The following is a 26,634-nucleotide window of genomic DNA, read 5'->3' on the forward strand; positions in this document are numbered from 1 at the left end:
CAAAAAATGCTGAGGAGGCATACTATGAGTGATTTCTACACATGAAAATTGACATAAAAAAAGATTAAAATGAAAGATATTTGTCTTGTTTGGATCAAATATAATCATTTTGGGTTGTAAGTATAAGAGTGTTCTCAGCTCACAAAGCTGAGCTGCAAAGCCCCAGATGTGAGGAACATATACTGGGCAGGGAGGATAGGAGGTGGGAGGTGGGGGCGTGTGTGTTCTTGGGATTGTTTTGGAGTTGGAGCGAGGCAGCAGTTGACTCCAGCTGTTGGGAGTTTGGGTTGAGTGTGCTCTGGAATATCCAAGCTGGCGGAAGAGCAGGGGCCTCCTCAGCGCTCCGACGTCACGAACAGCTCCAGGGAATGCTTCGCATTCCTCTTCCTGGCAGTCGTTAGGTCATTTCCAGCAAGCCGGGGGAAAAAACAGAGTAAGATTATTTTCTGGAGCATTTGGGAGCAGAGAGTGGAGGGAGCCAAAGGGCTGAGATTGAAAACACATGGCGGTATGAGAGTGTCTCTGGCTTTTTAGCACCTCTCCTTTCCTGTTGTATTGTATTCCTGAAATCACAAGAAAAACTAAAGCCACAACCAAACACACCCGTTTACTCTTTCAAAGAATATTTTCATCCGTACAGGCGTCCTTAAATCCTCTGTTTGTTTAAATATTTTTCTGCTGGTCTACATTTAAAATCAATCATATTCTAACTCAATAAAACGTCCTTAAATCCTAACAAAACAGTTATGGCAAGTTTAATGTTCTCCAAAGTGATATTCCTTAATCCCACTTCTACAGCCAAAACAGCCAAAAGTGGAAAAACCCGGAAATGTTTGACCAGAATCATTCTGGTAAAATTCCTCTCGTCAGTTTCCGGTGTGACTCTCGAGGGGTTAACCTCCCCCATAATTCCTGCAGTGAGTAGGTCGCTCCTCCCACCTCCCACGCCTCGCTGTGAGTGGGCCGAGGCCTGAGCGGAAATACCTGCAGGGGTTATTCACTTACGAGCTGTGACGGCAGCAGCCGGGGCCACTCCTTAGAACGGCTACCTGTCTGATGATGACAGCGGCCCACTCACCTGTTCACAATAGGGTCACACTTCCTGTACGGCTTTTGAACCTGTTCTCGTGAACAGTACGTTCCGCTCTACTAACACAACAGTAAGGCTTTCACTGCTTACTGATCCCTGCTCAGATTTTGACTGATAAACATCCCATCAGGCTAAATCATAACATGAGTGATTGTTTTTAGAAGTTTAGAGAAGTCAGTTTTAAGCATGGCAAATATTAAGAACTGGAAAAAGCACTCGCACAATATACTTCTTCTACTACTTACTGTATTACTGCTTATAGTTTAATTCATTTCAATTAAATTAGTCAAAGTATTTATGCAGAGTCAACCCAAACAGTTGTTTATATTCAAACCAGATGTACATATACGTATAAAGAATAATCTATAAGTATTGCAATCAAATAAGAGAAAAGAAACAAAACATGCTGTGATGATCTGAAATGATATATGATAATACAATAACATCATATTATTCAGTCAAACTCATCCAGCAACATGGATGTAGCGATATCCCTCATCTTCATCTGAGTAGGTGATTTTTTTTTTAAATTGAAATTTTGACCAGACATAAAAGTATAAACACACAACAAACAATGGAAAATAGAGTACATAAATACATCACTTTAAACTGAAAACCATAACAACTTAACAGCAAGAAAAGTAAACTAAATAAAAATGAATAAATAAATACATGAAATAAGGGAAAAAAATGCTGTGTTGATTTTTTTTTAAAGATATAATCTGGAAGATTTTAATTTAAATAGCTGTCTGTTAAGTCACTATCTATAACCGAATGAGGCAACACAATGGTGATTGAGCCTGTGGCCCACTGATGACAGCCTTTGCATTTGCAGTATATAGTGTTATTACTACTGGGTGTCTGTAGGACATTCGCAGAAAAAATCACAAGGAGCGCCCAGTTAGTGACGCGTTTTCCATCAGCCAGCAGTGGTCGGTCTGCCAGAGAGGGTAGGCGGAGCTAAGCGGCTGCTTTCCCGCTCTCTGCAAGTGTTGCGAGTAAACAGTAATCTACTATGGCTGAACAAACAAAGAAAAGATTGATGACTACAGATACAACTTCAACAATAAGTGAAAATCCAAAGAAAAAGAAACAAACTCGACGCTCAGATGAAGGCAAACGGTCTAAAAAGGAAAGCGACCGTCAGCGAAGAAAATGGAGAGTTACAACTGTGACAAAGGGAGCCAACCATAGACGTCTGTTTAAATTGGGAAGTGTACTCCCGCAATTACCTTTTATCGGCATTAGGTGCCGCCAAAGAGAACGAAATTGTGATCTTCGAGATTATACCTTTAAGACCTAATAAACATACACAAGAAAGACGACATACAGAAGGAGGGCTACGCCCTGAGTTTGTATTTAAGGGCTGTTTATATAGAGAAGAAATGTTTCCCACTTTGAGTGGTTCTGATCTATCCAACACAGCAGTGAGTAGGAGATCCATTCATATGCTCCCACCCTGGCAAGTCGATTATGCCAGTCAGGGACTGATGGGGTGTGAGCTGACTTCCATTGTTGGACAAGCAGCCTTGTACCTATCAGGATAGCGGTCTGGACCCATTCGGATAGGGGGTAGGTGGTTTAATATATAAAATTGCATTATAATTTAGAAACAGATTCGATGACACCAGTTTCGCTCAGCGGTTAAATCGGCAGCCCGTGTACAGAGGCAACAGTCCTCAATGCCTCGGGTTCAACTCTAACCCTTGGCACTTTGCCGTGTATCATCGCCCATTCTCTCATTCCAACATGACAACATTTCCAACACTACCCACTGTCCTCCCTCTGTCAGTAAAGACATGAGAGGCAGTCAGTACATTCAACAATCAGTATTCATCTGAAAAGTAATTAATACATATAGCTATACTGTCCCTGTTAACTACACTGTCAGATAAATACAGATTTTTAGAATCAGGTTTCCATTGTGAAATAAGATACTAACAAATTAGTTTATATTATGTTGCATATTTAGCCTGAGTTTAACATCTAAGCACTTTTCAAGGTGTAACAAGCAGATGTGTGTGATTATTGCCTGTCACAACAACAGTGGATTCATTCTCAGTTGATTGAGTGGATGAGTCATCCAAGCGTCTGCCAAGGACTGTATGTACAATTAAACTCATTCAAGGACAATCACCCTGCAATAAATACTACCTCTGTAAAGATAACATCAGGACATTATATTTTATTTTGACTGTCCCGGATGTTGTTCTAACTATGCAAAGAGTGTACAGATGTGTGTGTCACTGTGTCATCCTCTATCTGCTGTGTGTGCTGTACATTTTTCATATCAATCAATAGCTATTACTTATTAACACTCATTCGTAGGAATCAATGTTAACAGTAAGCCATTTTTATCAATGAGGGTAGATTAAATATTCAAATCAGCTGTCAGTTTAATGTAGCACAGCTCAACAACTCAAAAGTACAGCCTTCAAAATGATCAAAACATTAAATAAACACCCAAAAACGTAACTTTATAACCCTTTCAAAGGTCACATTAGCCTGCAGTTTGTCTTAGTAAGTAATCATAAATCCTGCAATGATTAATAATAATTTAGTTCCTCAACATTTTCAGTCTTCCTGTTTTCATTGCACGCCCAAACCTAGCTTTTCCCCTCCCGCTCTGTGTGTTTGATTCCTCTGGTTCGACTATCACCCGAGGTCTGAGACGAGCTGCGACACGCACGGCTGTTCCAGTCACACAGTGCTCTTGGCTCTGAGTCAGTGATGATAAGCAATCATCACACCATTATCCGTGTCACTTGTGGAAGGTATTAAGTCGTAATTCAGACTTACCACAAACAAGCTGCCTTATAATTACCCGGCTATTATTCAGGTTTTTCTGTTCTCAGGCTCTGTATCTTTAAGGTGTGTGCCATTTAGCTTGAAGTGGAAACAGAAAACTTTTCAACTTCCACCACCCAAGTGTTTCCAAGTGCTATTATTGATGTCAAAAAGACAGTTGGATCACTGTCTGTTTTCCTTGAAGCCACCAGCGCAAGAAGCAACTACAGTGCTAAATGACTGGTTTTATGAAGATACAGCCTTATATTGTAGCGATGGGAGGTTCGACTCTTTTTACTAACTCGAGTTTGGATGAGTCGCGCACAAAGAGAGTCGGGTTTTCGAGTCACTCGAGCGCCCATATAGCACATAAGAGACTTCTGTTGCCCGATCGGGCTAACTCCCGTACAGCACTCCACTTACATTAATGGAGATTAAATTTAATCGTGCAGCACATCTCGACCTTCCGGTTGTTTTTGGATCCTAATTGATCAATTTCTATTATAAGGCGAGTCATGACTGTTTGCGGAAAAAGTGCTTTGTGGCCTGCCGGGTTGGGAGAGGAGTGAGCGGGTGGGTGGTTGTGTCAGTCGGTCGATTGAGTACTGACTTGAAACCAGCGTCAAAGTGGTTGTTTGTCTCAAAGGGCGAGGCTTATACGGTGGTCTCGCCTCGAACTCGTAGTTTGCTGTGGCAGGTAGCGTTAAGGAGGGGTGAGTCAGTGAACGTGTTAGTGGAGATGAGGACTCGTGACTCCCGAGTCAGTAAAAAGAGTTGTTCGTTTCAAGCGATTGACTCATGACTCACACATCACTATTATGTTGCTTCTTTCAACAACAGTGCAATATTGGCTTTTATCATTAGGCCTGTCACAACAACATTTCAATTCAATTAAATGCACTTCAGTGTCCTATGGTTAACACAGAACTTACTGAAGATGGTGACACAGATTAGCCATTATTATTTAGAATTTCAAAATAAAGGTTTATCGTGAAGATGAAAAGATGGATTGATATTTCCCCTTTGCATTGATGAGATTGGATCATGGATCATTAAATCGATGCATATTTCTTACAACCCTAGAAACAAGAATCCCAATTAGAACTAGAAACGCTGTGATGAAAGCAGAGTACATCACCCTGTTGTATTAATAAGCATGCAGGTTTCGTTAGAGGAAATGCCCGCTGAAAGTCCTGAAGCTCTCTCTGTAAAAGCATTTTTCCTCAGTCTTTAACACTTTCCCTCTCTGTGTTTCTTCCCTCTTCCATCAACGGGGCTCTTTTTATTTTGCAAATTAGTGTTTACTGGTGTTTTTTCCCCATACGCCGTTTCCATTACTGTAAAATGAGCTCTCATTATCCTGGTGGCAGAATTAAGGGGGGGGAGTGAGGCTTTTAGGCGTTAAATCTAAACCCAGATGGTGTCATTTTTCCTATACCCATTATTACGTGCGATCATTAATTTCATTATAATAAAAACATATTTATGCCACTTTAGTGAGCTGTATTACTTGCCCAGACTTTTTCAGCATCGCCCTCTTGGCACGCACGGATGAGTGACATCTAAGCTGGTTCTGTCATGGAAAAATTAAACACTAGCAGGTTACCTCAGGTCACACATATGCAGTCTTTGCATTCATTCTGTGTTTTTCGTCACCATACGCTCAGCTTTGATTGAGACGGGCGTTGAAGTTTTTTCCACACATGATGTCACGTTTGGAAAGTGTTTTTAATCGAGCTGTTCCGCGCTGTGAGGTGTAGCCCTATTGAGAACCACAATTACATGGAAAATGTGTCTTTTTAAGAGGACGAAGTGCATCCGTTGTGTATTTTCACTTGCATGGTAGGAGGACGTATATGAACTTGTACTCCGTGCTGGGTGGTACTTGGCGAACAGACCTGCGGAGGTGGCTGGTACCTTATCTGAGTCTGACATTCAAACTGTCTCGAGCTCTCGCCCCCTGACGTTTGTGCAATAATCTACTTTCAGTGTACTGTAAAATCTGCTTTCATCAGGCTGATCACAACAACTGTATCATTGCCTAACACCCTAAAAATGTTAAATTTCATCATTTATTTGCACCATGCAAAAAGAAAGTGTTTCTATAGAAGGATATATGTAAAAACAGCACTGAAACAACTTCTGTATCCCAAATCTAAAACTCATGAACTTTGTCTCTTCACAGGCAAAGTCTTTCTATCGAGGGCTTCAGCTGCGATATTATTCTAAACACACACTTCAGCCAGAAAGTCTCCTCTGCATCCAAAGCAGCCAACATGCCCAGTCCTGGAGGCCTGCTGTCAGCAGGGAGGCGCGGTCCGTATCCTCTGTGTAAAACATTTGGACTGCTCGAGGTCGGAGGAACCTCAGAGGGGAACGATGCTGAACAGGTGTGTGTGCTTTGATAGCATTAGTGTCAAGTGTCTTACATGTAATTCCTCATTTAAATTCATTGCACAGTGAGATCATAAAGGACACTAAACAAGCTGTTTTAAACCTCCCAGTTGTACGACAGAAAATCAAATCAGTCTAATAGATTCAATATAAACACCTTGGACAGCTCGAGTATGTTGTGTGCAGAGCAGTCTGGCTGTCGTCCATTAAGATCTCCTCAGTGTTAGTTGTTTATCTGCAAAACCCGATATGGAATTATCACGTTAGGAGGCTTGTGTCAATATTAGTTATACATTCTAAACAAATGTATTACTCATAGATTATTCCTCATGAATTTATAATACAAAACAGATGCAACTATGCAAACAACACATTTTGCCAACAGGATCATTACTTTCAATTCACAATATTTTTGAACAAAGAATAATAAATGGTCTCGATGGAGTGTTTAATCAGTCAGCAACAGGTATGTTCACTCTCTGTTGTGGGGATATGATACCTGGGGTTGGTTTACTTACACGCCCGATTTCCTAAATTTGAAGATCCCTTTGTTTTGTTAAATAGAACAAAATAAGCCACATCTGACAGCGTCTCAATTTCATTTTGGACTTTTATGGTGGCTGCACACTGCCCAGACAAACGTCAACCAGCTCCGACCAACACCAACTGATGGGTCATAATCCAGTCAGGTTCGGTGGAGTCATGGAAAGTCAGACCAATGTCTGCCTCTTCCCAACAAACCATAACATTCTGATTAAGTTCCTTTGACAACTAGCCTATTCTTGTGTGCGGACCATACGCACGACCTTCGTCGATGCAAAATAAAGCAATAAAATAAGAAAAAGTCTGTCCTGTCAGTTGATGTCTGGCAGTTGGTTTCCGGAACATTCCAAAGAACCAGCAACTGCCAACTGTAGAATGTTGAGGTGAGTTGGGCGTTGTCCGGGCAGTGAGCAGCCACCTTTAGAGATTAATCAAAAAAGTAATCACACATGATATAATTGCAGCCCTGTTATGTTGTTTACTACTTTGACAAAAATAGAAAATAGAAATCTATCTGTAGAAAGTAGAAATCTGTCTTACTGGAGGATGTCAATTGAGCATAAAGCTGCGGCTAATAAATATTTTCATCATTAACTTTGATTATTTTTTCTTTAATTGATTGGTGTAACAGTAAATTATTTCCATTGCAGTTTTCAAAATCCAAATTGATGTCTCGTTTTTTGAATACAAATTTTACATCAAAGTTATAATCTCGAAAATCTCAGTTTCATTCTCTTTGGCGCCACCTATGGCAATAAACTGTAATTGCGGGAGCACACTTCCCAGATATCCAAACAGTGTTGCATGTGTGACGTCCACGGTTGGCTCCGGTTGTAACTCTTGATTTCCCTCGCTTGCGGTCGCTTTCCTTTTTAGACTGTTTGCCTTCATCTGAGCGTCGAATTTGTTTCTTTTTCTTTGGATTTTCACTTATTTATGAAGTTGTATCTGTAGTCATCGATCTTTGTTTGTTCAGCCATAGCAGATTACTGTTTACTCGCAACACTTGCAGAGAGCGGAAAAGCAGCCGCTTGGCTCCGCCTACCCTCTCTGGCAGACCAACCACTGCTGGATCAGCCAGAAAACACGTCACTAACTGGGCGCCGCTTGTGATTTTTTTCTGTGAATGTCACCAAACACACCCAGTCCTTAATTCTGCAAATGCAAATGCTTTCATCAGTGGGCCATAGGCTCTATCACCTCGGTGATAAATGTTGACTTAACATTTATTTCAATGAAAATCTTCGAAGTTATTACTTTAAATATGATTTTAAACAAAGTATCGCTTTTCTGCTCTGTGCTGTAATACGTGTTTTACGTTGAGTTCAGTCTAATTTTCCTCTGTTTCCTCCCTTCAGGTTGCAGCCTCTGACGTTCTGTGCAGTTTTGGGGGCTCAGGAGTTTTGACAAGACACTGCCTTTCTCTCCTGGAAGCGATTGAGGGGCTCGGCCAGGCTGGCTCTGTGGGGCAGGACGTTGAGGTGGTGGTCCAGAGAGTTTACTCCGTCCCTGTGCCAGACTCCTCCACTGTGTCCATCCTGAAGCCCAGAGTCCCTTTCAGGCCGTCCTCAGCTGCTCCTCCTGCAGAAAAAGGCAGAACGAGGTACTAGTGGACCCGCTGATAGAAGCCTTTGGTTTGTCATTTGTTGCCAGAAAATAATCTGGGGGGGAAAAAATCCTATTTTATCTGCTGTTTCTGTTTCTCTCCCACAGTATGAATTAGTCTTTTTGTGAAAATTGCAAGCTGGTCTCAGGCCTTGCATGCTTCCCCTCTGTTGTACAATGTGTCTCAGTGGTCGAGCTATTGTTCACAGAGCAGCAGGCCCCACAAAGTGCTCATGCTGTCTCCAGCCATATGGCATTGTTTGACAAAGGACACAAACATTTCTAATTGAATCCAGCCCCTCTGCGAGTGATTCTGGCCAATTCTCTGGAAAGACAACATGAGGTTTTTAAAAATTATCATGCACCAGCAACCCAGAGTTGAATTAGTGCCCACTCGTACTCCGCTGGGTGGAACAGGTTTGCAACAGCTTACATTACCTTAATGCTCTAAAGGAAACCGCAAGTGTATTTTACTAGCGTGTCAAATGCCAAACCTGTCAGTCTTAGTGTGACGAAAAATGTGCTGTTGCATGAAATTTGTCTCAGATTAGTTTTACCTTTTAGCTTCTTTATCTGAAGGTGGAGCCCAGACATTGTATTGAAAAAGAGTCAGATATATGGATCTCAAATAATGAGTCAATTTTATGACATTAAATGCCTTTGAATATCAAATATGAGAAAAAATCAAAACAAACAAACCAAAAATTCTGTTTTTTCTCGACCCACAGGGTTTGAGTTCGCCTTGTTCCGGATGTGATCACGCCCACTCTATTCAATCCTCATGTTTCCACAGCATGCGCAGCGTTCCGTCTCTGACGTGCCCCGGAAGCGTGACTCCAGAGTCTGTTTTCGATGGAGGCCGCTTTAAGCACGCGTCAATCAATCCAAACAGGAAGTCAGACACGAAAACAGCATTGAGCATCAGTTCATTTCAAAATGAAACCAAAAAAAATCACAGAATCATATCCGAATGAGCAGATAATCAACCGATCTGTTGTTTGTGTGTTGCTCTGTTTTAACATTGACGTTATCATGTGATTTTACAATTCCTGCACGATACTGTCGTTCTCCCGCGATCGTGTGACCTCTTGGGCCAGCGCTCCGCTGCGCTTTGGTCCAGAAACGGCTCCTGTGGGGTCGGGCATGCGCTGTCTGACGGACCAGAACCGCAGAGCACACAGAACACGGCAGACACGGATCCTGTGCGGTCCAGCCGTTAGTGTTTGTCAACAAGACAAGACATTTATTTCTTCTTCTTTTATCGATAAATAATGAAAATAATTGTTAGCGGAAGCTGATTTTTTTCACTGACATATTAGTATCTTAAAGTTATGCCTACAATGCTAGCCATTATTTGCCTGTTAACAGTTTTTGAGAATGGAGCAACATTGTCATTTATTTAGAGTCGTGTTTTGCCGAATGTAAGTCCAATATTCACTCTTTTTTTAGCGCTATTTTGGTCTCCACCTAATTTTAAAGGGACATTTCACTGCTGTAATTCTCGGCTTTGTTCACCAGCTTGTTGTTGCTTGGCTGTAGCATAAAATGTTTTTTTTTTAGATCTTCCTTTGGTGATTGGAAAAGGAGCCGATGAGAGCTCTGAAAGTGAACCATACAGTAAAGTTTTGGAAGTCTGATGATAATTCTCTTTCTGTCGGCTACATCGTTGTATTTATTTTCATTATTGATTTAAAAATATTGATTCTTGCAGCTTTAAAAAGTCCAGCTATTCCCTTTTTTTAAAAACAAAAACTAATCATAAATCAAGTGCAGATTTTTATCCAGTGACGTGGACAAAAATGTCACAGTGGTTGAATTCTTGTAAAAAGTCTTTCAGTTTGGCTCTTCAAAGCTTCCTGTGTTGTTGAAATGACTTGGAGGTTTATTCCAGTGGTCTTGTTATTGTTAATGAGTCATTGAATGTTCTACTTGAAGCAAATCCAGCAAACATGACCTGTAGTTGCCTGGCCCTCCGCAGGCGTGTTGTTTTTGTCCTTTGCTGAGTAATAAAAGAAAAGTATCGGTTTTTGTGAGAGGGGCGGCCTGAAGGGGCACTCTGTGGTGGAGCGAGGAGAGCCCCGGTCAGCTGACGAGCTAACTGACTAAATGAGCATCGGCTGTAATATGACACTCGCTCCTGCCATGCTGCCTCTGCGGCTGGTAAACAAACGCCGCCCTCTGACCGGAAACACTCCGGCTTTTCCCTCTGTTTCTCTAGAACTGAACCAGATTCAACAGGCTTCTTTGGTAGTGAAAGGATGGAGGCGGGGAAGAGGTTATGAGGTTATCACGAGGACTTGAGTTCAAAATATCAGGGTGACCCTGCCCACTTATCGGAACAGATTTGAACTGGAAGTTTCTATGTTGAATCTGTATTATTTGCCTTCCTTTTTCTATAGTTTTTCTGTATTACACCTTTTTTCTACAATGTAATAAGGTGCTAAAGTAACTAAGTGTGTACACCTTTAATACATTTTATGAGAGGCTTTGATTTGAATGGCTGCACAGAAATAACAACATTCAGCACATGGTGTTGTTAATAGTACTTTTCCAGGCTGCATGCCTGCTCTGTGGAGAGTAGGGTAGTTTACTTGGCAGCCCACTGGCCCCATTCTGTATAAAGACAAGGACAGTTTGTACCTCTAACGTTGTGTCCCCAGCCTCGATGACTCACTCCCCTGGTCAGTGTGCTTATTTGATCCTTTTGTTGTTTAGCCTCTGCGTTAACACACACACAGGGGAGAGAGACGCCAGTATGATATTTATGCCTGAAGAAGATGTTAACTTCCCGTAAATCCACACTAGAATAAACAAGAAGATTAACTGTTTGCAGGAAGTGAGGAGAGGCTAGTTGTTTTTTTTCTTAGTGCAGAGGGAACACAATGTGCTGCAAGGATCCAGTTACAACCATGTTTATCACTCTGCCTGCACCGATTGGTGGACAACACATAGGAAGGAATCCCGCCTGTCCGCCCCCTACCAATGAGGCCTCTCTGCTGTATTCTTAATGTGTGGGTCACTTACTTACTGCGTTGCCAAGTAATGTGCATGTGCGTGGGCTAGCATGCGCACACAGTGTGACTGTGTGTGTGTGTGTGTGTGTGTGTGTGTGTGTGAAGGAGCATGTGTGTGTGTTTGCACAGGCTCAGTGGATCGTAGTTCCTGGAAGAAAACCTGAGTTGCTGAGAATTCTGTGATGGTTCACAATAACAAATTCCTGAAAACGGCCTGTGACTGAAACTGGCCAATGGCAGAGATTCTTTTTGGGGGGGTGAGGGGTCGCAGTTTGAGGAAGTGGGACTGTGAACCGCTAAAAGGAGGAACTGGATTGAGGGGGTTGTTGTCAAGCTGGTACCACCAAGAGTCTCTTCACTCCTTGTCTTTTCTATCTGTCAAGTGTCATATCAGATTTCTTATGAGGTTTTTTCAAGTTCAGACAAGCAGCACTAAAAGTGAAAGTGTTTATAAATTCTCACCAGACATGACTTAAGCAGCTGTGCACATGCTGTCTGTTGATTCGTACATTGATTTATCGATTTAGTCTAGTTGAGTTATTTATTGAAGAGTACTTCAGGTGTCAAGCAGTTGGATTGAGTACAAAATACAGTATATTTTATTTGTTTTATTCTATATTGAGCAGCGATAATGCATTTTCTTTTGCTCTTATTATATAGCACAGCTAAAGAGAGGAGTGGGGCATGACATGCACCAAATGATCGGCAGATCGGGAGTCAAACCTGCGATCAGTGCATCGAGGACTGTAGCCTCTGTACATGGTGCGCCTGCTCTACCAACTGAGCTAAACCAGCGCCCGACAAGGGCAATCGCGCTGCAGCGGCCCAAACGGTTTCCATCAGAAGAGACAGTCTGCAAATTCAGTTATGATGCCAGTCATCACAACAGAAGAGCTTCAGACCTGTAGGGGGCTTTACACTTTTGCATGTGTTTTTGAATTTGCATCGTTACTGAATTTGCAGCCTGTTCCTTCTAATGAAAATAGTTCAGGCCGTTGCAGCGCGATTGCCCTTGTCAGCCACCGTACAAACTTATTTTCCCTCCGTAGTCACTGTGTGGAGAGCCGAGGTTGCAGAGAATACAGATATGTTGTGCAAAATCAAAGCCGTACACTTTGTAAAAAACAACTAGCAGGCAAAACATGCATTTTTTATTATTTTGTATTCCAACTTTTATTTGTATGCAGTGTTTTTATGTGCCCGTAGTTATAGTTAAAGGGACAATACAAATGTTTTGCATTGACTTGCACAAAAACGACTATACACATGTAATATATGTTGTTGAGTAAATGTAAAGTTAATGTATAATGTTTGAAGCAGGATTCAAACCCAGAATAATATGCTATTTTATTCAAGGTTAACATGTGTTTCATTAGCTGACGTTACTTGTGACTATTGAATAGAATGAAAAAATACAGCATGTATAAACATGTCTAAACAATTTCATTAATACTCTTGCTGTGCTGTGATGTATGCTCAAAAAAAAATCGTTATTTGTGAATAACTCCTAATTGGCTTGAGATTAAATCATTAATTGCTTAGTCAGCTGAAATGCAGAAAGTTTGCTGGTTCCATCTATCAAAAGGTGGACCGGTTGCTGCTGTGAAAACAATATCAACAGTTAAAATGAAAATAAGTGATAGGTAGTCGTAGAATGGGTTAAATGGGTTTCTTGCAGGGTTCAGTGTAGGACGGTAGCCTATCACTCATTCCAGCAGCCCTTTTTCTGCTCTGAAAGTATGTGAGCATGTCTGCCTTTCAGGAATTGTATTTCTCCTCGGGCATTTTCTTCTCCGACTTGGACAAACAAAGTGTCCAGGGTTGATAAATACCATCCGATGTTTCAGCTCAGTTCACTTTGCTCTACATCTTGAACCTATGCACTTATGTTTACAGCTTTCTAAACATAAAACCTACAGAAAACAACATTATCTCACCTCTGTATGTTTAACATTTTTTTATGTTTATACAAGACGTATTCAGGTCTCAGTTGTGAATAAAGCAAACAACTGAGAATAATCTTGGTAAAGTGTTGACCTACACCACAAAAGTAATGTCAGGAATGTTATTTAGATATCTATTTCCAGGTCACTCAAGACAAACACAGACAGACACGGTGTTTACCAACAGAGGACATTTATAGGCCCAATCAGGTGGTTGAAAACAGTCTACAAACTTTCCCAATGTCTGGGATGTGCACATGCATGCACATGCATGATGGGCACGCTGACAGTCCTCCTCCCTCTTCCCTGTGTTTTTACTCCACCTCCTCCTCCTCCTCTGCTTTCCTGGCCGTTGCTTGTCTAACCAGGGGATATGAACTGTACTGTTTACTCTCAGGGCTGGTACAGGGCCGTGTCTGGGCTTGACGGGTTCAGATACTGGAGCCTGTAGCAGTTCCTGCTCCTCGCTCACTGGGAGCAGCAGAGTGCAGGACTACACATCGGTTCACTCCCGCACAAGTTTGTAGGCGAAAGGTCTTTACTGTCAGCAGCAGCCTGTCAAACCGGCCACCAGCATTAACACTTCCAAATGTCAGCGCTAAGGCCTTAACTGTGTATAGTTCATGTGCCACTCGGAGCAGCGGTGGTTTATTCCTACAAATTGTATAAATTGGTAGTTTAAAAAAAGTTTTTATTTGAATCAAACAAACAAAAAATACAACTATTCCGGTTAAAAATGGTTATTACAGTTGTCTTTTCAACCCCTTTATTTAGATCTGTTGCTTAATTGCTCATTGATTTACTTACTTGTGCACACCCAGCATCAATAGGACACAGGTGCAGCCAGGACAAAAGCAGCATACAAAGGAAAAAGATCCTAAAAACATAATGAATTAACTCCTATGTTGCCTTTTAAAGGTAAAAGAAACATTGAGAGTCTTTGTTAGTTTTTGCCTCATTTATTGTAGTGGATTTTTAAGTACCCAGTGTGCCTGAATGCCTCTCTTCTTTCTTTGTAGGCTGAAAATAATCACATCTTTTGTTTGCTCCTTTTAAAAAGATCCAGGTGTTGATAAAACTAGCGTCTTTTTCTGAAGTGATGTGACTTATTCGTGCTGTTCATGAGGGTGTTAGTCAGGATGCTCAAAGGGTGTGTGGCTCAGCAAATACAGCGCTATAAAGAGCTGTAAAGGGACCTTACCCATGTTGGACGCTCATAAAAAAAGTAGTTTCTAATAAAATATAACTTGTATTTGATAGCCAAGCACACATCTGCTTCTTTGATGCTTTTCTAACTGTTGCCACTGCCTCTCTCTATCAATGATACAATGTTACAATTTCATTTAGCGGACGTTTTTGTCCTAAGCGACGTACATCTGAGAGTTAATACAACACAAGCAGCGATCAAGACAGTCAGTAAGTGCCAACAAACAGCTTCAAGTGCGATCGGACACTGGTGCCGACAGTGCTTTATCACTGTGGCTGCTGTGACTCACATGCTAACGGTCAAGTGCGTGTTTACATGATGGGTGAGGTTACGTCGTTCCCCGAAATCACAATTGATTGAAAACAGTTACGTAACTGCCCTCCAGTTCAAGATAAGTAATTAAAAATATGTTTCAGGACAAGAAAAGAGAATGATTTTTAGTAAATATCAATTTTTTTTACATTTATTCTTCATATTTCAATAGACAACAGAAAAATCTGGACAGGTAGGAGTTAAAACTTGGAAAGCGTACTCTTTTTTTTTCACGTTGTATTTAGCAAGATTTAAATGTTATCAGTGAATCACACCTAAGTCTAATTTTGTCTCATCATGTGCTGTTTTGTTGTTTTTGTTTTCCCCAGGCTCTGTGTGCTTGTTCAGGACACTTACGGGATGTTCAGCGAGGTCCAGCTCCACCTCCTGACCTGCAAGGACGGCCTGCACCAGTACATGCACATGTGGCAGGGGAACACCTGTGTGCTGAGAGGCATTAAAGTGGTGCAGCGGGTCACAAGGGAAAGGTGAGACCAGCACACTCGATCTTCCATCCCTTTGAGCCTGAGTAGCTTTTCACCTGCATTTGAATTCACAGCCATGGGTAAACTTCAACAAGGTTATCTTATCTCGCTGCTTAGCCCTGGGTAAAAGCCTGTGAGAGACAGGTCCTCATATGAAATGCTAGGAAAGTAGCATAAGTGCAGCCTGGTGCTGTTGAGGCTAAATCATCCAGCACATGTGGATGGATAGTTTAGTGCCTAATGTGTGAATTTCCAGTTTTGTAAACCGCAGTAAATTCCCCATTTTTTATCCTTAAATGCCCTTTTCAAACATCAACACCCACTCTGACAATACAATGAGATTTTAATGTGAGCAGCTCATATGAACTTGATTAGCTGCTCCGCCAGCAGTGCAACTTTGTTTACATGTAAGGTGATACCGAGGTGCACGCTCTGTGTCCCTTGTGAGTTTCCATAGTCAGGATCCCAGATTAGAAGCAGTTAGATGAACTGACATGGGAACATTTAGAGACCGGGGGCTGGGGGTATGTTTACATCTTTGGTATTTTCAATGCCACCACGGCCTATAATGTCATTGGAGGTTGTCTGTGGTCAGACTGTGACGGGCTATCTTCAGTGCTCGCACATGGGCTGTCTTATACGCCCAAGTGGAAGGAGCACGTGGGTCTGGTTGGGATAAATAAGGCATTCACCCCCCCTCTCAGTTTCTTAGAATCAGTAAATATTGGACTTCTTAACATCATCATAAATATCTCTACCTTAAATAGTTAATAAGAAAATAACAGTTTGATATTTTGGGGGATATGCTTATTTACTTTGTCTTGCATTAGAAGAGAAGATTGAAAATACATCTGTAAATATGCTACAACCAGAAGAACTCAAGCTCACTGATTAACCTCCCTGTGAAAACAAGACTCAAGAAAGCCAACTGGTTTGACATTTAACCCCTTTTTAACTACAGTTTGTAATTTTTACACCTTTTTTTTTTACCGAGACGTAATGTGTTAATCGGTGAGCCTCAGATTTGCTGGTAGATGGATTTCTTTCCCTTTGTAAGGCGCCTGGCTAGAGACTTCTAGGCTGTATGCTAAGCTAAGTTGTCTTTTTAATAACTGAAGCATCATATTTAGTGGTCAGACATAAGAGTAGTATCAATCTTCTCTTCTCACTGTCAGCAAGAATCAGAATCAGAATCGGGGTTTATTGCCACGTAGGTTTACACATACAAGGAATTTGTTTTGGGGATTTTGGTGCAGAACAATTAACACAGAACGAGAATAAAAATATGTAAAAGACTTAAATAGAATAAGATAAAAAAATAGGCAATAAGAATAAAAATTATAAAAAGCAATACGTATAATACAAAATATGTACAACAGGTGTGATTAAAAACTGTACAGATGTGCAGGATATGAGTGAGGAAGGAGAGTCTTTAAATAGTTAAAGATATAATCTCGAAGATTTTCATTTAAATAAATGCCTTTTAAGTTGCTATCTATCGCTGAATTAGGTGATGATTGAGCCTATGGCCCACTGACGAAAGCCTTTGCATTTGCAGTATATAGTATTATTACAGACTGGGTGTCTGAAAAAATCTCAAGCGGCGTCCAGTTAGTGATGTGTTTTCCATCAGCCAGCAGTGGTTGGTCTGCCAGAGAGGGTAGGCAGAGCTACGTGGCTGCTTTTCCGGTCTCTGCAAGTGTTGCGAGTAAACAGTAATCTACTATGGCTGAACAAACAAAGAAAAGATCGATGACTACAGATACAACTTCAAAAATAATTGAAAATCCAAAGAAAAATTCGACGCTCAGATGAAGGCAAACAGTCTAAAAGGGAAAGCGACCGTCAGCGAGGAAAATCAAGAGTTACAACCGGAGCCAACCGTGGACGTCTGGTTGTTTGGGAAGTGTAACCCCAATCACCTTTAATCTCCACAAGGTGCCGCCAAAGAGAACGAAACTGAGAACTTCGAGATTATCACTTAAGGTTTGTGAGCAGCGTTGGGTTTATAAACTAATAATCCAAAGCCACCTTGACACCAGAAGTGTTTCCTCTCAATATTGTCCTTCTGGTAAAGACCTCAAGCCTTTATAAATGTGTAGCTGTGCTTTGTCCATTTTCTTTCTTTAAAAAGGTGCTGTCACATTTCCTAAACAAGTACATAAGCTCAGTATCGCACCGCGCTGAATGAGCCCTGTTAGTTTTGTCGTTACTCATCCTCGTGCAGGCGTCACTTGGCTTGAATGGGCTGCAGAACCAGTTCCACACAAAGAAACCCTGTGATTACAGGCTGACTAACAGGTTGTTAACCACTGGCTGATATGACAGCGCACATGGATGAATAAGTAACACTGACCGGCCACCCTAAACTAAACAAGTACTTCTCAGAAAAGAGACAATGAATCAAGTGATTGACTTGTCTCGTCCTGCTGGAGTTGCAAGATGGGTTTTTACCCTTCTGTTTATTTAATCGTTACTTCTAGTATCAGTTTGGTGTTACTTAAACTACATAGATGCATATTGTCTGAGATCGGATTCCGATCTTTCAGCACTGAGGTAAAGACTGTGGTGAAAGATGGCGATGGTACTTTATAAACATTGTTGTAAAAATCCCTTGTAATTGCTTTTCTAAACCTTGTTATTTTTTGCACCACAATGATATTGTGATTTACACGGGGTGTGAGCTGTGTTCCCACCCTTTCAGTATCTCAGAACCTGCTTGTAAAAACACTTTTTGTGTGTGTCTGCTCTGCCAGCCCGAGCATGCTCTCTGTCAATGCTAGGTGACGTTAAAGCAAGCTCTGTCCTAACAGATTCATGCTTCAGTGGAAGTGAAACTGGCTCTGAGAGCTCTCCCTCAAAGTGCCTTATTCAGTGGTTTCTCCTCCTTTCACCCCTTTTCTGCACCCCCTCCTTCTTACCCTTTTTTTCCCCTTTTTTTGTCTCACTCTCAGGCGCTCCAGGCTTTTCAGTTTGATAGACAGTCTGTGGCCCCCAGTGATGCCTCTTAAAGATCATGGAAACACACCCAGTATGTCGACTGTAAGTTCTTACTCAGTCTGGGAATTATTCCTATATTTATATAAGTATCAGAGGTGCAACCAATGATTATGTTCTTCATTAAATTGTCTTTCTTGGCCAATTTTCTTGATGGATTTGTTGCGTGACAAATGCCCATTAAAGCGTATGTGTAGCTTGTCATGTCAGACCAAATCCTGCGACCCTCATTTAAGCAAATTGAGATTTACTAACACATGAAGCAGAAAATGATCACTTATATTTACTTTTATCATTAAGTGATTGTAAAAAATTCTGCACATTTTCTGCTCATCCACTTGTCAATACATTTTCTAATCCTTTCAGCTCTTAAAGAACGAGCGCAACGTGTCACACACTTAAAGCCACGCCCACTGGAACAGAAAGCAGTCGTCGTAACAAAATGCGACGAAAACACTAACAAGTTGTCTGTAGCTAGCTAGCTAAAAAATCAGATTGGAGCATGTCAAAGGATTATTTAGCACCCTATTTCTATCAGAGAGAAATAGGTATACGTATGTTTTCATCATTCAAACACATATTAGAGTTTTAGAGCAGGTTTTGTGTACTTTCATGTTGGGCTGTGTTAATGTTCATGATGATTGTTGCTATTGGTGCGTCTCCATTATTCATAAATGTTGCTACATAGCTAGCTAGCAATGTAGAAAGATGAGTCCCTGGTTCTTAACCCCTCGTACAATCTCTTATTGGTTGACGATGATGAGAACAGTAATCAATGGTCACTAAAGCCCCTCTCCACTACCACCCGGCTTTTTAGCTTAGTTGGAAAGGTTACAATTGGCATTCAGACCCGGGTCAAATAACTCTGCAGTAGACCTGGGTAATTATCGCCTCAGCTCCGATCGGCATTGGGAACACAAAACCCGGGTCAACCCCTTACCGGCGCGATGCTATGACGCACATTCACGCCCGTTTCTGACCAAGCAGCGCTCGAACATCGTTCCAAATTTGTTGCCGCCGAGTTTGATACACAGACTGAATGTGTAATAGACACAATAAAGACCTAACCACCGTAACATCTTCACTGTTTACTAACCCTGTCTCTGGTGCGTTTGTGACGTCAGACGGTGACGCAGCAGAAAACCGACAGGAGTATACTCCACTGGCAATGGGAAAAGAGACAATCTGCATTTATAAGCAGGTCTACCCGTGTCTGAAAACCTGCGTCAACGCGCTAATTTTGGTGGGAAAGGGGTATAAAAAGCCTAACATTGTTTCTATGTGCAGTTGCTTTATAGGTGTCCTGATGAGTTTTTGACTTGGACTATGGGGACCTTTAACTTTCAGCCATTTTGAAATAAGAAATAAACGTACAATCACTGCAAACATCCAAATTAGAGTCTTAAGTTAAGTTGTGAACACAGTTATGTTAAAGGGCTGGGAAGTGTGATGGCTCTGAGAGCATAACTCACCGCAACAATAAGACACTTGCAAAAAGACAATAGACAGTAAAATGTACAAAATTACATATTTACGCATTTGACAACAGAACAGTGCAAAGAAATGAAATATGGGCAAACTGACAAATTCACCACAAATATCGAGCATAACAAAAACAGGAAAAACACAAACAAATTAAGAAAACATTGGTATGAATGTTGCTTTGTGTGTGTAAAGATCTGACGAGCATGTGTTGTCTTTAAAGGAATGTCGACCTGCAGGTCCTGCCCCGAGTTTCTGCTACCTGCTGTCTGGTCAGGAGAGCTCAGTTGAACTCACCGAGGAGCAGACTGTGTCCCCGCTTTACCTTCCCCACACTAATCGCACATTGCGCGACATTCTGCAGGTGAACAGAACAGAAAATGTAAAGAATTGCTGCAGATCTTGATAACTCAAATCGGCTGATCTAAACCCTGTTTTTCTTTTTCCTCTTTCAGAGTGACATGAAAACCTGTCGCTGCAGTTTTGTTGCATCTGTTATATACAAGAGAATAATGAAGGTACCTCTATTTCTAATTCCTTTAAAAAATACGTCTTTAATTGAGTTCAGATAGAAGAACCTGATAATCTGTGTATCAGTAGAGATCCTTTTCAGAACATTTAAACCAACAAACTGATAAGATTGCGCTCTGACGCAGAGAGAGCGTTCATATCGCTGTGTATGACAATCTGTGTGAGGCCCAGCCGCTCTTTACCATTGATTGGTGAGACCTTTAAACTTTGACCGTGGTGAGATAGCTGCCCGGAACAAAGAGGTGGACTTTGCCACATGCTCGCACAACTCAAACACAGATCCACTTTTTAATGTTTCTGTCAGGTAACCAGCATTGTGTGCAGCTTGTTTAATGAATAATGCAAAGTCAAAGCACATTTTTTTTAGACAGAAATGACAATTTGCAATAAACCTGTGCTTTGTAAGCTTTTCTTATTGCATGTTTCCTTAAGCTATTTCTTTCTAGGTCAGTCTATTTGCCTTTGTCTCAGATTTTCTCTTCTTTGTGTGCCTCTTTCTATTTCAGAGCACTGATGTAGGCCAGGGTGAGGTTTGGTTGGTGCTGACAGACCCCAGTCTTCAGGAGGAGCAGCCCGAGAGGCCGTGCGGGCGAACAGTGGCTCTGTGTGTGAACACTTCCTGTGTGCTCACTTCCTCTGTCCTCGAAGCTCTAAATTCCCCCGCTACCTGTCGCATGTCGTTCAGAGATGCCATCAAAGAACATGGTAGAACTATATTGTGACCTTACATGCCATCCAAACACTGTCTCATCTATTCTATAAGGCTTTGTGCACACATCACCTTAACAGTGGTGTTAAGTAAATATATACATTAACTCCAATACGATTCTGTGGTATTTTAGTTGTTACATTTCAGCTACTTTATACATGAACTTTAAGACACAACAGAGGAAAATATTGTACTTTTTATTCCACTACATTTATTTGAGAGCTATTGTTACTATCACCCAGTAAAAGTGCCAATACAACAATGTAAGAGTCCTGCAATATGACGTCCCTGATTATTGAGTGTTATAGCAGGCTGAGTGTTATAGCAGCAGCCAACATCAAATCAACAGCAAATGATGATGTGAAAACAATGTTACGGTATAATTGTATGCTTATAGTTATGAATCTACAGAGAAATTTCACTTTAATCTGCATCTCCACTTTACTTTACAGACTTTTATAATGAGTTTCAGCTCTCCTGCAATGTTATATTCACACCATCTTCGTGTTTTTTTCAGCTGGAGCAAGCAGCTGCTTTCAGCCAAAAATGGAGCCAAAAAAGAGCTAATATTGTACTTGATCGTGCTTATGTTGCTCCGTAACCTCTGTAATTAAGCAGCTTCCTGTTAGCAAGTTTTCCATATCAAGAAAAAAGGCGATTAATTGTAAATGTTTCTTTCACTTCTTGTTTAACCCTCCTGTCGTGTTCGTGTCAAATCTGACCGATTTACAACTTTCATCACTCATAAATATTGTGTTTTACATTTCATTGCCTAAAGGTCTTATGATATCCTCCACACTAGGCATTTTGAACTTATAGAATATATATATAAAATTGCTGATCACCACTTTCATTGAATTTTGAATAGTATAGTCAACTTTGTAACTTTGTGGTGTTCCCAGTCAAAAATGACCGCCAAAGGAAAAGAATGGGTGAGTAGATTATGTTCATCCATCAGATGGAAAACATCCCCATTCACACCCACACATCCACACATTCTCCTACAAGGACAACACGTTTCAGACTCAATATTTTTTTTGAACCACTTGAAGAGGAGATTGACCAGAGATAGAGGAGGATGTCTCAGAAATGGAAGACAACATAGATAGATTTTGTGTTAAAGTAAGAGCAGATAAACAGACCGGTCAAATTTGACCGGGAACACCAAAGTAAGGGGGGAGAAACGAACACGACAGGAGGGCTAAGCTGCCTCCAAATGGCCAAAAAAACTGTAGTCGCAGGTTCAATACTGATGTGTGCCGAAGCATTGTTGTAGCAGCTCTTTTTTCAAATAACTTTAACATAACGTATGTAACGTAAAGTTCTCAGAGAGGTTGGGCCCGTCCAAAGGGCCACAAGGTAAATCTCAGGGGTCATGAGATGATCTATGTTGAAGTAAAATGCTGCATCAGGGGGCTGTACTTTGTAGGATTTTGCATAAAGGACTTTCATTTTGAAAGAAATGTTTTTGAATTGTTCTACTGGTACTTTTACTGAAGTAACGGGTCTGATCACTTGGTTTATGGATGATTGTTTATGCCCATTTCTTTTTTCATTCTTCTATTTTCAAATCCAGGTGTTCTCCTGTGTGTGGAGCAGTCAGTCGTGGAGATGTGCTCTGAGGACCCTGAGGGAAACCTTGAGTCGTCCTCAGCCAGGCCAGAGTTACTTTCACAGTCGTTGTCTGAGCCCCGGGCGAAGCCCTCGCCCCAACCTGTGAGACTGGATCCTCTGAGTCCTGAGATCACGCCCAACTCCCTCTGCTCTCTCACAGGTCAGTTTCCCTCCCTCTCACTGAGCCCTGTGGTTTCCCTGTAGCTCTTTTCATCTGAACGATTCCTGCAGAACATGCCCGATGTGGTGTTTTCTCATGGGAGGAAAACCACTTGTTGTTTTTGTTTCATCTACCAGTTTACAGCTCAGCAAGAGGCCTTGATGTGGCTTAAAGGCATCGCTTTCTGCTGTTTGTTATTCAGTGTCCTCAGGCTGTCATTGTTATGAAAGAAAAACACATGAAATTTTGTTGGATTTTTCTCAATTCCCATGTCAGCTCGCAGGGAAATTAACGTGCCTGCTCCCCATAAGGGTTTAACTATCAAGGGAGGGTACACTAAATTGAGTTTGCTGGAACATTGCTTTGTTTCTTCTCAGTTTCAGTCAGTGTGGATCCTTTTTCTCATTATCAGTATTATTAACATCAGATATGAGTGCCACAGCTGATAATGGTGCCGAAACTGTTTTGCAACTTTAAAGCATCAATCAAAGGTCTTTGCTTTGAATTATTGCTTTGCTTTCTTTGATTATTTCCACTAATAAAAATGTGGTGCAGAAAAGAGAGGCTGAGATCAGATAAAAATCTGCATCTGTCGACTGCATGTCACACTCGAGGGCAAAGATCACACTGTGAACGCTCTTGTTTCAGGCCCCTCTGGTCGATCATGTTTAGTCAGGTGGCTGAAAATAAATAAAACAATCTTATTATCTTTTGCACTCATGCGCAAATACTATCTTCTGGAAATTACCAGTGAAAAAAAGGCTCAGACCGGAATTTACGAGAGAGATTTATCAGTGTTGAATTCAGTATCTTACTGAAGGCCCCGTGTTTGTGTTTGTAGAGAAGCAGCTCTGGTTAAGTAAGATGGTGTGAAGGCAAGGAGTATTCTGCTGCTTTTATCACTTGATCTCAGATAAAATGAAAGGGACGTGTTTATCTCCGCCCAGTCACAAACATTCACACACTTTGAAACCTAAAGTGTAGATCACCATCAGCGTTTCTTGCAGTTATGCGTCAATACTTTTAATTTTACCAGTCAACATGTAAATAAGATTAATAATAGAAAGACGCTCATAGTCACTAGAGAGTGTGAAGCAATGTGGTAAGCTGCAGTGTGCATTGATGTTTCCTAAAGTTGTTTAGTATTTTTAACAACTTCTTTTCCTCGTGCAGGGGTGATAGTTGGTGTGGACGAGAGCACTGCTTACTCCTGGCCTGCCTGCAGTCACTGTGGGAGTGACAACTTAGAAATGCTCACAGAAACAAAGTAAGTACTCAAGTCTAATCAGCATAATGTTACACATCATGGGAAATCTTAACTTGTGTTTATTTTCTCCCCACAGTCAAACCTTCCACTGTGTTGCTTGTAAGTCAGTGGTGGACAAGCCCGACATGAAGATTCAACTTGAAGTGTTACTGAGTTCTTCTTTAAGTAACTGCACTTTGAAGGTTAAGGTGAGAAACAGTGTGCAGTGTGTTTTAAACTCCCCTGTATGACAAATCAGGCTTCAAAAGTGCAGAGTCATGTGAGATGATCTGTGCAGGAAATATGAAGCTAAAGCTAGCAGCCACTTAGCTTATTTTAGCTTAGCACAAGGACTGGAAACATAGGGAGACAGCTAGTCGGGCTCTATCCAAAGCAAAGCTTGGAACATAAAATCCTCCATCCAGCACCACTAAAGCTCACTGATGATATTTTACCCATACATGCATAGTTTTTACTTTCCCTTGAAAGTCTGTCCCAATGCATGCTTGCCAAATGCAATATGCCAAACGTACTACATCAAGCATTTTACTGTATGCAAGCCAGCATGCTTTCTTTTGCTATTTTGACCCTCTGCAGCAAGAGTTACATCACACCCACTGATTTTCAGATAGAGAACTGACAGACGTGCTGCAGACTGCAAGCGATGTATGGAAAGTGCAGTATGTATCAAAGTTCAGGGTTACGTTGAAATAACATGTCCATATCATACGCACACTGTATGTAAAGTAGATGATTTAAAGGGCAACGTTAGTGCCTACTATTGTAAAAAGAAGCATGGTATTTAAACAGATGGTTTGTTACATATGGAGGTTATAATCATTGCTAGTTTCCCCCTGTTACCTGTCTTAATGCTAAAATAAGCCAACCAGGTGCTGGTTAGAGCTTTATTTATGGTGCAGGCTTTAGAGTGGTGTTGATCTATTCATCTTATTCTTAGAAAGCAACCAAACGTTTTCCCTTAACGTCAATCTGTAGCTTTAAGCAGAAACAAAGGACAGCAGCAAGAAGATAAACCAATATATAGATATTGAATGTTTCCATGCTCCCTAGGTAATCTTCTATAGTGAGACTCATGATCAAATTCATAATCTGCACAATAAAAGGATAAAAATGATTACAGCATTATAATAGCAGTTTTATTATTGGAAACCTGCTGTTACTTCATCAGAAAACTAGGTGAGTCAAACTGATAAATTTATCAGTTCTTCTTATCAGCCAGCTGATATCTTAACCCTGTCCATGGTCTGTTACCGAGCGAGCGCTGTATGTTAGTATGATCTTCTTTTGTGTTTGTAAATTAAAAAGTCATTAATGCCTCTGCACCTTTTTTATGTCTCCGACAGCTGCAGCAAAAGACAATCATGTCCATCCTAAACACGACAGCACTTCAGGGTAATGAGGTAGGTTTTGCTTTTACAAACAGTTACATAACTAAGGGCTGGACTACACGGTGCATTGATCTTCTGTCAATAAGTCATGAAAGCACAGTCATCTGTTCCTGTCAGCTTGTTCTGTATTGAACACTTAAATCCCTGAGTCCTGTGGTCACTGATACAGTTGAAGGAATTTGCTGCCAAAATACTGACGTAATCCTTCTCCACCTCCTGGATTTAGTTATTTCTTTTTAAGCAGTTTTTACACCTTGAATAGCTCAATGAATCTCCTCAACAGCCTGCAGGTGGTGGAGTTTCTCATAATCTTTGCAAACAGTTTAGGCATAAAAGCTATTATTAGAGGAGCAAAAAATTGTTAGATAAACAGAAATACTGCTGACCAATGTGAAAGGTCAGGGCACTCAAACATAATCAGGTTAAAAATCTAAAAGTATGTTTTTGTGTGCAGGAAGTGGAAGATCTAAATAAGAAGTTAAACAGTGCCAGGTGACTTTTTGATGCTGGGTCTGTTTCAGTTCCTAGGTTACGATGTAGAGAATGTCCTGGGAAAAGAGGTGGGCCCCCTCGCCGCTTACGTCCGAGTCGTCACCAGGAAACCTGCCCTCTGGATCGGCCTGGAAGAAATCTGCCTCTGAAGCTGCCGTCAGGACAAGTAGGCTAATGATATCAATCCTCAGGCTTCAGCTGGCTCCACAGATCTGCACACTAGGCCTTGGACTGAGCCACTGCAGCCTCCTCTGTCCTCAAACCCCCTCTGAAGGCCTCCCTGACAGCTTCAGGCTGTGCTGAAGTCGACAGGACTGCAAGAAGACAAGGTCTTGTTTGTGTTAATGATATGTGATCCTGTAGAGCAGGAGTTGACAGCCCAAGGGTAGACCAGTGGCATGCAGTCTGTCAAAGCAGCCCACGTGGTGCATAGATGGGTTGTGACTTTTTGAACAGGTCTCTTGGCTGTAAACACATTTTTCTAAGTGGTCTAAAACCAACCACCCAACCACTCTACCTCTGTGTGTGAGATTACTGACACTGTCAATAAAGCTGTATTTTTTGCTGACTCTACTCTCTATTTCCTGTTGCACTTTCTTGTGAACAATCTCCCT

At 41.3% G+C, this 26,634-nt stretch overlaps 1 protein-coding gene across 1 annotated transcript in view; it reads left to right on the top strand.

Moving 5' to 3' along the window:
* The window catches only part of spidr (scaffold protein involved in DNA repair), a 35,486-nt gene extending 8,923 nt beyond the window's left edge, over positions 1-26,563 (top strand). Inside the window, exons 9-20 of the mRNA XM_069685110.1 lie at positions 6,063-6,267; positions 8,173-8,417; positions 15,225-15,383; positions 18,335-18,422; positions 20,083-20,223; positions 20,315-20,377; positions 20,897-21,095; positions 22,676-22,873; positions 24,047-24,140; positions 24,217-24,328; positions 25,484-25,540; positions 26,050-26,563. Of these exons, the coding sequence (XP_069541211.1) occupies positions 6,063-6,267; positions 8,173-8,417; positions 15,225-15,383; positions 18,335-18,422; positions 20,083-20,223; positions 20,315-20,377; positions 20,897-21,095; positions 22,676-22,873; positions 24,047-24,140; positions 24,217-24,328; positions 25,484-25,540; positions 26,050-26,169 (1,681 nt within the window). The 3' untranslated portion in view covers positions 26,170-26,563. The remainder of the gene's footprint in view (positions 1-6,062; positions 6,268-8,172; positions 8,418-15,224; positions 15,384-18,334; positions 18,423-20,082; positions 20,224-20,314; positions 20,378-20,896; positions 21,096-22,675; positions 22,874-24,046; positions 24,141-24,216; positions 24,329-25,483; positions 25,541-26,049) is intronic.
* The last annotated feature ends 71 nt before the right edge of the window (positions 26,564-26,634 follow it).

This window comes from Semicossyphus pulcher, unplaced genomic scaffold (assembly GCF_022749685.1).
Source record: "Semicossyphus pulcher isolate SPU_LCO1_2020_fin unplaced genomic scaffold, fSemPul1.0.p SCAF_7, whole genome shotgun sequence".
NCBI lineage: Eukaryota > Metazoa > Chordata > Actinopteri > Labriformes > Labridae > Semicossyphus > Semicossyphus pulcher.